Source organism: Meles meles, chromosome 3 (assembly GCF_922984935.1).
Source record: "Meles meles chromosome 3, mMelMel3.1 paternal haplotype, whole genome shotgun sequence".
Taxonomy (NCBI): Eukaryota; Metazoa; Chordata; class Mammalia; order Carnivora; family Mustelidae; genus Meles; species Meles meles.
In genome coordinates this window covers 122810517-122826474 of record NC_060068.1, presented here as the reverse complement: position 1 = coordinate 122826474, position 15958 = coordinate 122810517, and the positions used below count along the sequence as shown (strand labels likewise).

The 15958-nt window shown below is 53.2% G+C and overlaps 1 protein-coding gene across 1 annotated transcript in view; it reads left to right on the top strand.

Moving 5' to 3' along the window:
- FGF18 (fibroblast growth factor 18) overlaps positions 1–13363 on the top strand; it is a 32973-nt gene extending 19610 nt beyond the window's left edge. The window contains exons 4-5 of the mRNA XM_046000063.1: positions 5492–5598; positions 12309–13363. Coding sequence (XP_045856019.1) covers positions 5492–5598; positions 12309–12575 — 374 coding nt within the window. The 3' untranslated portion in view covers positions 12576–13363. The remainder of the gene's footprint in view (positions 1–5491; positions 5599–12308) is intronic.
- The last annotated feature ends 2595 nt before the right edge of the window (positions 13364–15958 follow it).

Sequence of the window (15958 nt, the reverse complement as noted above, 5' to 3'; positions counted from 1 at the left end):
AAACCTCCTTGGGGGACATTAGGAGAAGGGGACTTTGAGAGAAAGGCTGTGTGTGTGTATGTGTGTGTGTGTGTGTGTGTGTGTACAGTGATGTGGAAACATCTCCAGAAAGTGTTCCTTCTCCCCACCCCCTCCTCCCCACCTGGTCCACCTTCAGAGGGAGGAAGGGAGGACTGATTTGCATTGACCTTCCCGTGCCTTTGGTGGCAAGGACATTTCCTCGCAGGAGGACACCTGGAGAGTGGCCAGGGGTGCAGTCAGCCCTGGAACCATAGAGGCCCGCCAGCTGCTGGTCATCTCACCCAGGGCCCAGAGGGTTTTTGCTCCCACACTGCTCCTGCAGGTCTCGGGGTGGGGGGAGGGGTTGAGGCTGAAGCTTGAGGCAGGGAAAGAAACCCCCCCTTCTCCAGCTTTGTTCTCTTGGGCTTCCTCCTTCGGTTCCTGTCTCCTGTGTCTCTCTTTGCACTGTGTCTCTGTCTGTTTTTTGGCTGCCTCTCTGCATCCTTCCCTGCTATTTCCTATGCTTCAAACCAAAAGCCGTCAAAGTGAGGCCCTGGGTTACACACTGGGAGGCCCAGCTAGGGAATCACACTGGAGTCAGTCAGTCAGTCAGTCGGTGTCATCTCCTTTTTCTCTGCCGTGACCGGCCTGCAGGATGTCTGTCTCCTGCTGCTGCCTACCTCAGAATCTCTGTCTGGCTCAGACTAGCTCTGGTGTTACTCTGCCGGTGTTCAGATCCTGGCCCTACTGGGCGGCGCTGGGCGCGTAACTCGTCTGCTCTGTGCCTCAGTCTCTTCACCCATCAAAAGGCTGTCATAGTTCTTACCTCAGAGGATCGCGAGGATCTAACGAGGCATTGCACGTTCAGTCTAAGCACCGTGCCTGACGGATGGTAAATGCCCGAGTAAGTATTCGTTGGGACTTTTCAATTATCCTTGTGACTTCAAGCACTTAGGGAAGAAAAAAAAGCAGCAGGAGTTTTTTTATAGAAAGGGCTTTGTAGGCATCTTTACCGATAGTCCTGTGTCAAGACAGTGAGGTCAAAGCAAAGACCTTCCCTGCCTTTGGTGTTGACTCTTACTCCCCCAGGAAAGGGACTGATGCAGAGGGAAGATAAGCGGTGGATGAGATAAGACCCAGACTTCTGGGCTAGCCTGCCTGGGGTTTGACTCCATCACTGGGTAACCTTGTGACTCAGTTTTCTCACCTGTAACATGGGGATGATAAAAAGTTCTCACCTCATGGGATTATTATGAGGCTATTGTAAGTGACAGAATGCACATAGAGCCCACTACCTCATAAGCTCTAAGTAAATGTAGGTTACTGATAATATTTCTAGAGGGGCAGTACTGAAAGAGGCCTTGGAGGTCGCCTAGGCCTGGCCCAGAGAGGAACAGGGTTTTCACCTCTGTCACACAGCAAACTGAAAGACGTGGTAGACAGGTGCTAGGGACAGGTGGGTAGGAGCTCAGCGTTTGAGTGAGTCAGAGGAGTAGCACCAGGAGAACACCAGCAGGGGCGGAGTGGCTAAGGGCCTTGACTGTGGACTTAGACTGGGTCCCAACACCTGCACTGCTTTGATCAGCTGTGTGCCCTTGGGCAAGTCCCTTCACCTCCCTGAGTCCTGTTTTCTTTAGCTCTTACCTTAGATAGTGTTACTCCTATCTACTTCACCAAGCCGTTTATGCGTTTACTAAAACTTACTTGTTAGTCATTTCCTGAGAGCCAGGTATGGACTAGGTACAGGAAATCACAGTGGTGTATAAGACAGATAAGGCCCTGCTGTTGTAGAGCTTACCTTCCAGTGGAGAGACAGATGGTAGAAAAAAGGAATATAGCAACTAAGACCACCTGGAGAAGAGCTCTAAGGAAAATGGAGCAGGGGATGGGTAACGCTGGACTGGGGAGGTGTAGGAAAGGCCTCTCTGAGGAAGTGATATTTGAGTAGTGACCTAAGAGAAGGGAAGCCTCAATGGGAAGCTCTAGGCAAGGCAGCCTCCAGGTAGAGGGAACAGCAAGTGCAAAGGCCCTGAGGTGGGAGTGTGCCTGGTGTGTCAGAGAGGAACAGCAAAGAGGCTTGTTGGCTGGCTGGCTGTGAGTGAGGGTAGGACATAAGAATGACCAGTAGGGGCCAGAGCGTGTGCCCCCTATGGGTCTCCATGAAGAGGCTAGATTTTAAGTGGATTGAAGACCCCTAGGAGGCTTTTAGCAAGAAAGAGATAAAATTAATTTTTTATTTTTAAAGGCTTTTTCTGGCAGAGGGTGGAGGCTGTGGAGTCTGGAGGTGGCGGGGGTGGGGGGGGATGCCTGGAGAGGGGTTCTGATGATGAGGGGAGCCAGATAACATCCCAGACTCCTTCTGCCTGGTCTGGTACAGGCCTTGAGAATGGAACTGAGCCCAGACAAGGTTTCTAAGCTCCTGAGTGTTCGGGGCTTGGGTCATGAGAAGGGGGGGGAGTGCGATGCTGTGGGTGAGGTGGGCTGTGAGCAAACCTGGCCTGGGTGGGTGGGGTCTCTTTCTCTCCATCTTGCTCGCTCTCTCTTTCTCTTTCTGAGAACTGCTGCTGCTATTAGTCCCTGCAGACTTTACATAATTCTGGCCCGGCTCCCTCCTCGTTATGTCATGCGCCCGAGTGGAGTCTAGGTCACAGCAAGGCCTGCTATGGTCGGGAAGAACAGACTTCTGGCTCCGCGGCATGGTATCCGGAGCAGACCTTCCCCATGCTGGGGTGAGGGCAGCTAGGCTTGTGGGGGTGGGGGTGCAGCCCAGCCCCAGCCTAGGCCTTTGGACAGCTCAGGCAAAGGCCAGGGCTTGCTGTGGTGGGCTGCAGCTGATGAGTATTAGGGGTTGGGGGGGGCAGGGAACGACACCTCTCCAGAGTTGGGGGCCCTCCCCTGGTGCCCAGGCCCCAGCAGAAAGTCAGGCAGACCCGATGTCAGCCCCTCCTGCTGGGTTGCTTCTCTGAACGCCAGTTTCCTAAACTGTAAAATGGGGACAAAGCCACCCAAGCTCAAGGTGATGTGTAAATTTCAGTGGGCTCACACGGGAGCCAGAATGGTAGGAGCTGTTCTGAGGACAGAGGTCCAGGCACATGATGGGAGAGGGGCAGACTTCCCCTCAGACTCACTTGGGGTCTCTTGGGCCATAGTTCTGGGGCCTGACCCCTTTTCTACAGTCTCCCATCCCTACCCTTCTCCTAGGCTCTGCCCCAGTCCCAGAGAGAATCAGAATAAGGGTGAACCTCCCCCTCCCCCTTGCACAGAGCAGGAGACGGAGACTTAGAAGGTGGGTGTGCCTGGCTCAACGTGACACAGCCCAGCATGGCGATGCCAGAAATGGAATCAGACCCCTTAAGTCCCAGTCCAAGGCATGTGCTGATGCACTTCACCGTGTGGGATGCCCGTAACCCTGGAGGATGCTAAAGAAGTTCAGGTTAGAGGGCATGCCTGGGGAGGCAAGTTTGGCTCCACTTCTGCCCTTCTACACACATCTGATTTTTTCCTAACACACTGTGCTGTGTTTGTGTGTGTGTAGGGGGAAAAAGTTTTGCTTTGCAGTTACTATGAAACTTACACAATATTATGAAACTTACACTTCCCTCACCTGGCCTCTGATAACAGGTGCTAGGCCCTTTCGGCCTTCCTTCTGTGGGATCCTCACAATACCTTTTGAAGATTAAGGATGATTACACCCATTTTACGGGTGAGGAAACTGAGGCCCAGGGTCACATGGTTGGCAAGTGGGGCCAGGGATTCATACCCAAACCTGCGCGTTCCAAAGCTCTCGTCTTTCCCTTAAATGTGCTGTCTTCTTCACCGCCCTGGGATGGGAGACACTGCTGAACCCCACGACCTCCATTCTGTATGGGGCCCGAGTTTTGGAGGAGATGCAGAAAGCAAGCCCCAGGTTGCTCTGGTGTTTGGCCTGGGTTCCCAGGGAGAGTTACAGGGAGTTTGAATTAAAGGCGAGCCGGGAGGATGAGGGGCTTGCAACCCTCTATCTCAGTGCTGCTTAATATTCTTGACTGTGTTTACTAGGGATGGGGGAAGGCGGAGAGAAGAATGTGCCTCCCCCCCCTCCTTGTTACTAGAATTACTAAATTCTTGTTAGATCTTTAAATTTTATGTAAATTCTTCTTATTTTCCTTGGAAAGGTGGGGTATCATATTTTAATTAGTAGTGGTGTCAAAGGAGGGCTAGATTAATTATTGGAAATCCTGAGTTCCAGATGGTTTTAATTTTCACAGCAGGGCACCAGGGTATATATTTTTAAATTTTTTTATTAAAATCATACCTAGTGTATTTTAGGGGCACTGAGGTACACTCTTTGTGGCTCCAAGGATGCTGTATTTAGGGCTATGATTTTTGTTATGGAGAAGCAAGTCCCTTGTCACTAAAATTAAAAGTTTGTGGGTGAGGGAGGGGCAGGTGCTGGGAAGCAAAGGGTCAGAGATGGGAGGGTGAGAATGAGGGGGTCATAGGCAAAGAAGGCAACAGTGGGGAGGAAGTATTGCAGAGGGATTCAGGCATTGGATTCAAGGCCAGAGAGGAGAAAGAGCTCAGAGAGGATGGGTGGCCTACTGATGTCACACAGCACCTTTCTGGGGAGAAAAAGTGGATTGGCAGATGGACAGGGAGGGGTCTGGACACAGCACATCAAGGAACAGTCACCGTTTGACCACTTGACGCCCTTTCACAATCAGGGCTTTGGGGGATCAGCTCTGGACAGCACCCCCTCCTAAGGGAGGCTCTATGGAGAATGGGTCATTTAGTTGGGATCTCCTACTTCAAACCAAGGAATATTGTGTCCCGACTGGGATGTCTGGGTTCCTGGTAGTTAGCTACATTTCAGCCTCGGTGGCCTTGATTGAAAAAGTAGAATATTCTGAAGATAGTCTCCATTCCAGGGGGCCTTAAACCTCCTTTCACTGGGCCTTCCCGACTTTGAGTGGCAAAGGTGTGGCATGGGGAGGAGACATAGCAGGGGTTCTAGATGTTTGCCCTGGAGGGAGAGGCCTTTGGCCCAAATTTTGAAGGAAGTAGCTTGATGTCCCCCAAGGCAGGGTGTGTGCGTGCCCATGCAACCTTGCACGCATTTTTCTGTGCCTTAATTCTAGAGACTGCTACTTCTCTGGAGTTATTGGTGGCTGTGTGTCCTATTCTGGGGAACAGACGTGAGGGGCTGATAGAGTGGGTGATGAGGTAGAGTTAGCCACGAGGAGCAGAACAGCCCTCCAGCTGGAGCCATCTAGGTCCCAAGTGGAGTCAAGAGAGGCTAGGGGTGGGGGGAAGCTTTCTCTGGCTGCCTATGGGGCAGGGTGCTCCAATGAGACCTTTTCAAAGCCTCCTCCACGCCTGATGTTGGAACAGTGAGGGGGTCCAGGGACAGGGTCAGGGATCATGTTGCTGAGCCTTTCCACCAAACCATTGTCCCTGGTTAAAAAAAAAAAAAAAAAAAAAATGTGTCTTATTCTCCTTCTGCCTTTCGAAGCCCAGCTCCTAGTGGAGACAGACACCTTCGGTAGTCAAGTCCGGATCAAGGGCAAGGAGACGGAATTCTACCTGTGTATGAACCGGAAAGGCAAGCTCGTGGGGAAGGTGAGTGATGGTCTGCATTCCCAGGGTATTCGGGAGGGTTCCCCCTGGCAACTCTGGGTAGCTGGAACAGGGTACTCAGGGCCTTGTCAGCCCCAAATGGAAAACAAGCCTGGTGTGTGTGTGTGTGTGTGTGTGTGTGTGTGATTCTGAGTGTAATCTCTTCCTTTAGCCCCTTCTCTACCCACATCCCAGCCTGCCAGGCTGAGGTATCCACCGCCGCGACTTTGGGGAGCAAGCAGGGTCCTGCTCTCTCCTGCTGGTTGCAGACCCCAAGGGGCTCAGGGCTCCCTGCCTGTGTGTGTCTGCTGTCTGAGAACAGGGAAATGGCTGGCCAAGGGCTGGGGCCACAGCATTGGTTGAATAATCGCCAGGGGTTTGCAGAGAAATACAGTGTCTACTGGACCCCACTGCCGTCTCAGCGCTGGGCCTTATGGTTCTAGCATTTCAGGATGATTTTACTACTTGGGCATAGGCCACAGAGCTGCAAGTAACAAATTAGGGTGGAGTGTGGGTATGGGGGCGTGGACCCACATGGGGCTCATAGTTTCCGTGGATGCTGCTCAGTGTCCCCCTTTTTCCTGGGTGTGCCTGTTGGTGAAGTTCATACACTTGCTTCCTTTGGGGGCTCTGGTGGATGGTGTTAGGGGTAGTCGCTCCATGGTGCACATGCTCTGTGTTCCCTTCCCTTTGCCGGGCCCCTACTGACCCCCCATATCTAACTTGCAAAATGATTCCGTTGGGCAGGTGGAGTGAGGGGTACAGGGTAGATCCTGATCCTAAGGAGGACGGCTCTTCCTATTTGGCGGCAAGGCCCGGGCTGGTGATTTGCATTTATTACACCGTGTTGGGAGGAGGAAGCACGGCCCCAATTCCTGTTTAAGCCATGGTTTTGTTTTCTGGAAGCCCCCAATTCTTCGCTGTCTTCCCCTCCTCCACACCCTAGTGGCTGCGGAGAGTACAACAGGCCAGGGTCTTGAGCCCGAGTACCGTTGCTTCTTATTTGTTAATGATAACACTACCAATAACTTCAGCTAATTGAGCATCTACTTTCTGCCAGGCACTGTGCAAAAATACTCTCAAATAATCCCATGAAGTCGCTACCACTACCATCCCCATTTCGCGGATGAGAAAGCTGAGGCTCGGCCCCGTCGCGGGCACTTGTCCCGGGTCCCACACTAGAGCGGCGCGGATTCCAAGCCCGGTCTGGAAGGCAGAGAGGTTCCCGCCGCACTGCCCACGCCAGCCGAAGCTTCTCAGAGAGCGCAGTAATAGTAATCCGAAGAGCGCGGCTCCGGGACGCCGAGGAGTGGTTTTAATTAGTGATTCACTTTCCGCGTCCCAGGGCGGCCGGCCGACCGGCAAGGGGATGGGGCAGGGGCGGCGGGCGGGCCGGGCGCCGGGTCCCCTGGCCTGGCCGTGCGTTTCCTGTGGCGGCGCGGCCCGGCCCCGCGTCAGGCGCTTTGTTCTGCTGCCCGCCCGGGCCGCCTCCCAGGCCCAACCTGCCTGCGGCTGGACGCTCGGCTTCCTTTTCCCGCGGCTTCAAGGGGGGGCGCGCGGCAGCCCGCCGTGCCCGGTGCCCGCGCGCCCCTCCCTCTGCGCTGCGAGCTTCCCGGCAGCTTGACCCCAGGAGGGCCGCGCTGGGGTCAAAAGAGCAGCCCCGCTCCCCGCCGCCGGCCGCCCACCGCCCGCCCGCCGGCTGGCCGCTGAGTCACCGCTTCCACAGGAGCCGGATCCGATTTCCTGCCCCCTCGCCCTCTCTCCCGTCATTAATATTGGGGACGGTTCAGCTGGCGCGGGCTCCGCCAGGCTCGGCGCAGCCCGGAGAGGGCCCCCTCCTTCCCGCTCCCCTCGAGGCAGTTCCCCCATCCCGGTAAGGGCGTGCCTGTCTTCTGGGCTGGCCCCGGGGCGGGGGCTGGGGCTGGGGAGCTCCAAGGACGGGCCCCAAATCCACCTGCCCCAGGATGGCCCTGGGCAGGCCCCCTGTTGCCCTCTGTCTAGCCCAGCTCCCCTCACTGTCTCTGGCCCCTGTAGATAGAAGCCACAGGCTCATGGGGTGCTGTTTCATTGCAGCCTCCCGGGCAGTCAAGTCCCAAGGTCCTGAAGTTGCCCCCCGTGTTGTTCTTCATTGCTGCCACTGCCTCTGTTGTGGCCTCATCCTTTCCCAGGAACTGTTGCCCTGGCTGCTTCAGGATTCCCAGCCCAGGCTTTTTGCCTTTGCCCATTACCCACCGTCAGTTCTCTAAGAGCATCCCCTGTCTTCCAATCCTAACCCATCTCAAAACCTATGCCTGGGTCCACACCGTCTACCATCTACTAAAGAAAGGCCACACTCCCTGGGGAGACACAGAGGGCCCTGGGGATCCTCCCTGGCCTCACAGCCCTGCCATCTATCCTCAGGTTCCTTAAGCCACAGACCCATGGCCCTGCCAACTGCCACTCTCTGGATGGGGCACTCGGGCTTTGTACACAGTGATTGCCCCTCCCTCTGTCCACCTGCTCTAAGTCCTGCTCAGCCTTCAGCAGCTTCTAGCTTCCCCAACCCCTCATACACCACACCTGCCCTGGAGCCCACAATCCCATACACAGTCCTCTGTTGCATGTCGCTAACCCTAGTTTTCACTGTTTGTTCCTGTGCCTACATCTCGCAACTAGACAGAGAGCTCACTGAGGGTTGATTCCGGATCCATCCACCCATGTTCTGGGTACCGGGGCCAAAGAGCCGCAGGAGCACCAAAGAAGTAGAAAAATGCTTCTTGCTTTCTGAGGACTGTCTTAACCCACAGCCAGAATTACTCACATCAGGCTGGGGCATCAGGTGCCCTCACTGCTGAGCCTCAGTGTCCTCGTCTGTACGATGGCAGCAATGATGCTGGCATCTGGTGGGTAATTGACAAATAGTCATTCATTTCCCCTCTGAAGCCAGGCCCCAAAGTTACTCCGTGAGCTGTGGGAACCCTTGGCCTTAGCTTAGGCTCTGACTCCTTTGGAGCTTTCTTGGATGGTCTAGACCCTGGGTGCCAACCTCGCACCTCTTTGGCCCCAGCAGGGCACATGCAACGAGCCCGCAACAGAGCCTTTTCAGATGTTCTGGCGCCTGGCTCTAGCTCCTCACCCCTCTGCTGCACTGTGACAATCACATACCAGAGCTCTGCCCTGAGTGCCTGCATGCTCACGGAGCCCCCTTCCCTGCGCCAGCTTTCTGGACCCCACGTCCATCTCGCTCAGGAGGGTATACATCCTTTCACTCCACAAACAGCTGTTGAGTATAGAGCACTGTGTGCTCGGCATCCCCCCCCCCTCCGCCGCATCTCTGAATATTCAACCCAGATCCATTATTTTCTCAGCTGCCCCCACCTGAGTGATCCCTGGTGAGCCCTCTTTGGGGCAGCACAGGGCCTAAGACCTTTCAGGGCAGAGGGGTCCCCCACCCACCACCATATCTTTGTGAAGACTGCTTTGGTTGTGAACGACCGAAGCCCAGCTCAAAGTGCCTTGAGCAAAAAAGGAATTTTTTGGATCACATAACTACAGATGTCCAGGGGGTAGTTCTAGTTTCAAGTAAGACGGGATCTAGGGGCCAAATGATGTCATCAGGATTCGGTCTTCAGATCAAATAGAAGGAATAGGACTCCAGTTTGGAAAGCAGGAGGTTGGAGATTGGAGGCGGTGGAGGAGGGAGAATGCTCAAATTCTACTTAATCACCAAAGTTCTGCGATGGGATAGTCACTCACTCTGTAAATACTGATGGTCTGCCTTGCCCAAACCTATTGTGTCAGCATTTTGGGGGGTGAGGTTCAAGCACAGGTGATTTTTTTAAATCTTTGCAGGCAATGAGCAGGGTCAGAGAGGTAGTCAGGAGTAGAGGTGAGGGTCAAGCCCAGGTGCGGCCTGCCATTAGCTTTGAATCTGCTGAGTCCGAGCTCCCAGGGGTGGGTGGGGCGTGAGGGTGGTAGGGGGAGTGGGGACTTCTGACCATCATGGGTCCCGTGGCTCCTCCGGAGGGGCTCCCGAGCTCTCCCAGGTGCTCAGAGTTTCAGCCCTCATAAGTACACCTGTATACATACAAACACGGTGCCAGGCACTGTGCCCGCATCTTGCACGTCCAAGACCTTGCTTCATGTTGATGGTGGCCATGTGGGCCTGCGGAGGGGAGGTGTTTTTGACAGGCAGTGCTCTGCCCTCTCTTCCACACTCTTTCTTCTCCTGGACCTCTCTGAAACTGGACAGAGGAGAAATGACCTACCGTGGCTTTGCCTCTTAGAAGCCCCGTGACCTTGGGCAAGACATTTTGCCTTCTTTGAACTCTGTTTTCTTCTAGAAGGGAGAGTTTATCTGAGCAAGTTCAGAGGATTGAATGAAATAATGCACACAGAGATGTCTGGCCTATAATTGACAAGCAGGAAATGCTGAATGAGCGAATGAAGGGGTAGGGAGAACAAGTGGGCCAGGCTGGGCGCTCTGGTCCTCTGCCTGCTCTGTCCCTTTCTCAGCATGCCTCCAGGAGGGCCTCCCCTAGCTCATGACGGTCTCTGGGACATCAGTGAGGGATCCAGGAGGCAGCATCTCCTTTCTTTTAGAAGAAAGCCTTTTGAGGGGTCCCTATCACCATTACTATCTCAGAACTCTCCTTTATTCAACCACAAATGCTCTGGGGGCCGGAGACCTATGCTGAGCCATAAGGGCAACTGACAGGTGATCCTGACCTCCTGAAGCTCTTGGGTTAATGAGGAGGCAGGCAGATATGGGTTTGCTCTGTTGAGGGGGAGGGAGGAGGAATGGGTACCAAGGGGAGAAGCTGGAATATGTGAGTCCAATAAAACCTGATGCTTGAATGGAGTTTTAAATGAAGAAGAGGACATGCCCAGGGAGATAGATGGCAGTCAAGGAAAGCTTCCTGGAGGAGGTGGTTACTGAGCTTGACCCTGAAGGATGAAAGCAGTTTTCCAGGTAGTGGCAGGTATTCTGTGGTGGGGAACAGCATGGTGTAGGCTTTGTTCAGTTTGATGTGACTGTTCCATTGAGAGTGACCGAGGGACCTGGACTCAGGTTGGATAGGCAGCTTCCAGAATTATCCATGGTCGGGGAGGGAGCTGACCAGAGACCGCTCCCTTCTACCTTCTACCTGCCTTGTACAAATGCCCCCACTTCCCTCACCAGAGTCCCTCACTCTTCACCCCCTGACAGATACTGTCCTCTGGGTCCCACATATCTCCCAGTCCCACCCCCGGCCTGCTCTGCAGCCTCCTCGAAAGATCTCAGCCTCCGGAGAATGTTTTCTTACCCTGCCTGTCCCTTTCTGCAAAGTTCAGCACTTCGTCTGCAGGGCCCAAGCTTGCCCTCCACTCAAAGGTGAACGTTCCTGGAAGCTCCAGCCTGTTTTCCACTTCAAACAAAAGGTTGGAACTCGCACCTCAATCACCACGCACAGCCAGACCGCTGGGCTTCCAACTTGGCTGGGCATCCGTCCGGAACGAGGAGTGGGCCCGGCCTAAATTTGGAGATGTTAGTTGGAAACTCGAGTGCTGCTAATTCAAGCCTTGCAGCTTTGTGTGTTTCCCACTCTGCTACATGGAGCGATTCAACTGTCTCAGGAAGGAGGGTCAGAGCCCTGCCTCCCACCCGTCCTTTGTCCAGATCTGATCCAGGGAGGGAGGCCAGAATCCATCTGAACCACCTGCAATTCTGAAATAATTCAGCAAGTTCCTACCGTGTATGAGGCTCAAGTATCATTCCTCACATTTATGTGACGCGGGACCACTGTCCTGGTTTGGTAAGACGAGGAACACGACGTCTAGCGAGTAGAATTAAGTAGCCTGAGGTCACATAAGGAAGTGTTAGAGTTGATTCAGCTCCTGATTCCAAATCTAGTATTCCTTGCCCGGCACCCCTTGTCTCCTAGGGAGTCCGCACATCTGCTGGGGAGCCTGAAATCTCAGAACCAAAGGCATAGGCTCTGGAGTCTGGCCATGCAAAAACTCTTACTCTTGGAGTTCCCCTCTTCACACCAAACATTTAAAATGCACCATATCCCACATTAAATGTTATTTGAATTTAACTACATTGCAGTGGAGTGGAGTGGCCATGGTGTAGCTGACTCCGTATCAGGTTCTGTGCACTAATCTCTACTACGTTAAAGGAAATGAGATATTATTGGCCCACATCACAGTGAGGTAACGAACTTAGATACCGCTTGGTCCAGAGCCCAAAGGATGTGACGAGAACTTGGTTTCTCTCATTCCCTTCCTCTTGGCATGATTTCCTCTGTGTTGGCCTTGTCAGACAGCGTTTTTCCTCATAGTGGTAAAATGGCTGCTTTGGCTTCAGCCTTACGTGTTCCTCAAGTTTAAATCAGCCTGTGTTTTGGGGGGATTAAACAAGGGTCTTGAGGAGCACTCTGATTGGATGACTCAGGCCACATGCCCAGCTCTGCATCAGTCATGGGAAATCATGTTTTATTGGCCAGGTCTGGGTCTCTATTCTCTATTGGGAATCTATTACCTAATTGGCCGGTGAGGAAGGAGGCAGGGGCCGATATGACAAGTCCACCCCACAGGTCTAGGAAGTGAAATGACTGCGGACAAAACTTGCGTCAGACCCTCTCGACTTTATTGCCCCAAGCCTCTGCCACCTACCCACACCCTGTCCATATAGCTCTGCCCCTCGTGCCCACCCTCCCCCGCTCACCTCCTCCTTTTCTTGCCTCCTACAGCCCGATGGCACCAGCAAGGAGTGTGTATTCATTGAGAAGGTCCTGGAGAACAACTACACAGCCCTGATGTCCGCCAAGTACTCTGGCTGGTACGTGGGCTTCACCAAGAAGGGGCGGCCGCGGAAGGGTCCCAAGACTCGGGAGAACCAGCAGGACGTGCACTTCATGAAACGCTACCCCAAGGGGCAGGCAGAGCTGCAGAAGCCCTTCAAGTACACCACGGTGACCAAGAGGTCCCGGCGGATCCGCCCCACGCACCCCGGCTAGGCTGGCCCCACCGCAGTCCCCCGGGCTGCCCCCGGCCCACACTCACACTCACAGAGAACTGCATCAGAGGAATATTTTTACATGAAAAATTAGGAAGAAGCTCTATTTTTGTACATTGTGTTTAAAAGAAGACAAAAACTGAACCAAAACTCTTGGGGAGGGGGGAGCGATAAGGATTTTATTGTTGACTTGAAACCCCCTGTCTATGACAAAAGACTCACGAAAAGGGACTGCTGTCAATGGACAGGTGCTTGTCTCTCTCTAGGAACAGACAACTCTAATCTCATCCCCAGAGGAGGATTTGAATGAGGAAAACGACACTCTGAGAAACCAAAGTCCTTTTTCCCAAAGGTTCTGAAAGCAAAAAAAAAAAAAAAAAAAAAAAAAAGGAAAGCAAAAAAAGGAAAAAAAAAAAAAAGAGAAAAGAAAAAAGAAAAAAAAAAAGAGAAAGTAGTACCTATCCCCAGACTCCCCCTCTTTCCCAACCCCCTATCCCTGCCCCAGACTCCAACAAAAATCGCTCTCTGGTTTGCAGTCATTTATTTATTGTCCGCTGCAAGCTGTCCCGAGACACCGCGCAGGGAAGGCGTGCCCCTCGGAATTCTCGGCGCCTCGACTTCCGACGACAGACGGCCTCGTCCAATCAAGTGACCCTGCCTTGCTCGCAGTTCTGGAGGATGCTGCTATCGACCTTCCGTGACTCACGTGACCTAGTACACCAATGATAAGGGAATATTTTAAAACCAGCTATATTATATATATATTATATATATAAGCTATTTATTTCACCTCTCTGTATATTGCAGTTTCATGAACCAAGTATTACTGCCTCAACAATTAAAAACAATCGACAAATTATTTAAAAAAACCCTAGGTGAGTGGTGGTGGGGGGGTGGGGTTCAGGCAGGGCGGGGGCCCCTTTGTGTTTCCTTCCTCTGGGTCTGCAATCTGGGCTCTGAGAGCAGGGGAGGGGAGCTCGCGCACCTGCTCCTCGCACTGCTCTAGGCTGTGAGAACGCAGCCTTAGACCAAGGGATCTTTGCTTCTGGACATCCTTGCCCTCAGAGAGATTACATTCCAATGAGTCATTGATTGGATAACTGATTCAGGCATAATCGTTCACAAACCTTTGCTTGCCGACTCCGGGCACTGGGTATTTACTGAAAAATGTGCCCAAAACATGCCAGCCTCCCAGGGAACTTCACTTAGTCACTGATTAATTGCTTCATTCACTCATTTCTTGATGGAACTGTTCATTCATTCAACATATGTTTACTAGGCACTTAATTAAATGCCAGGCACTGTTTTAGGTAATGGGAATTCATCAAAGAACAAAACAGACCCAAAATCATACTGCATGAAACTTAAACAGTCTAGGGATTATTGCTCGAGTCATTTGTGCAGCCCCATCTGGATTTTGCCAGACACAGGCTGAGCAAGGCAGCAGTGGGCCCCCTTCTGCGTCTGGTGGAGTCAGAGGGCCCAGGTCAAGAGGAGACTGGTGTTTCTCCCCTTACACTCTCACGGGTGGGAGTGCAAGAAGTCTGTCTGTCTGCCTCTTGAACTTCCAGGGGCCCTTTCTTCTAGGTCTTCCCCAGGACCTGGCCAGGATGGAGGGGAGAGGCCAGCTTTGTCTTGGGATGAGAAGCAGATTGGGCAGAAGGTTGACTGAAGAGGAGGTTGCCTCCTGTGGGGTCCTGCTGCTGTTCCCTGCTTCCCTTGAAACCACCTCCTGCCAAGACTGGCCAGAAGTCCCCAGTGAGGCCCTATAGAGAGCAAGGAAAGAGGAGGGCAGGAGAACCTTCTTTGCAAAGGGCTCCTGGCTGGGCCGGGGCTTGGCTTCTGACATGTGTGTTTCCTCTGGAACCCACCTCTGAGCTCTGGCCAAGCACAACTCCTGGTTCTGTCCTTCCTCCCTGCATTATGAGGGTCTCTCTCCACCCCTGGGCCCCATCCCTTGTGTCACAGCACACTGGCTTGGGGCGTTGTGAAGTCCTTTCAGGTGCACAGTCTCGTTGTCACCTTAGGATATCCCGTGGGGAAGATACTATCATTATTCCCATTTCATAAATGGAGGAGACTGAGGCTCAGAAATATTTAGCAGCTTCCCCAAGATCACAGAATAAGAAAGCTGGGGCCTGGTGTCCACATCCCACACTCCCCAGGGTGGAGGTTGCTGCCACTTGGTGAGTGCCTCCTGTGTTTCAGATGGCCCGCTGACTTAGCACAGCCTGCCTGGCCTCACTGCACGCCCCGGTGGGGGAGACATGGGCACACTTGACGGAGGCTCGGAGAGGCCATCAATGTGTCCAAGGCCTCAGTGAGTGGGTGACTGAGCCTCAGACCCCTGGGGATAGTAATTATGATGGTGGTTGTCATTCACTGAGCACCTACTGGGTGTCAACTCCTTTTACACTCTGTCATTTAATTTAAACACGAACCCTATGAGATGGGTGTGTATTACCTTTTGCACTGAACGTTTCAGAGACATGAAATGACCTGCTCAAAGCAATTCAAGCTAGAAAATCGTGGAGTCAGAATTCATCATTTATTTATTAATCCAATCAATATGTGTTTAGTTTACTCTGTGCCACATGCTGCTCCGGGGGGCTAGAGACAGAGCAGTGAACTGAGCAGAGCCCCTGCCCTCATAGAGCTTACATCCCATTGGGGAAAATCAACAATAAACCCAATAGACGGAAGACATGTCAGACAGTGATAAATCATGAAATAGGGGGATAGAGAGGGATGGGCTGCTATTTTAGAGTGCTCAGGGAAGGCATCTGGAGCAGGGCGGGCACAGGCAGACACTGAGGGGAAGAGCATTCTGGACAGAGGGAACAGAGAGTGCTAAGGTCCAGAGGCCTGCCACAGAATAAAGAAGGGCTTGCAGGGTGGAGCATAGTGAGTGGGGGAGGAGAACTTTGGAGGGGGCAGAGTTTTGGATGGGGCCAGACCGCCACTTGGGCTTTTATTCAGAGTGAGCTGGGGGGACATGTGTGAATGGGAATGTAAAGGGAATGCTCTGGCTCCTGCGTGGAAAAGGATGGCAGTTTCCAGCCCAGGACTGCCCAGTACCATAAGCTGGGCTCTCACCACCACGGCCCTGGGCTGCCTCCTGCTGCTGGCCCTGCCCACCCCCTCACAGTCTGCGGGCGCCTCCCACACCCGCCCCTGGCCCTTTACTCCATCTCGTGGAGCGGTGAGGCCGGCGTCCATTCTCTTTCCCTGCCCCTTTAGAGACTCCCTGTCTTTGGAAGATGCGGCCCCAGCTTCTGTTTACTCTAGACAGGCTTCCCGGATAGTTCCTGGACAATGAGAACTATGTTAATGATAGGCACAGTGGACTGGTGGGAAGAGTTCCCAGCCACGGATGATGTCTTA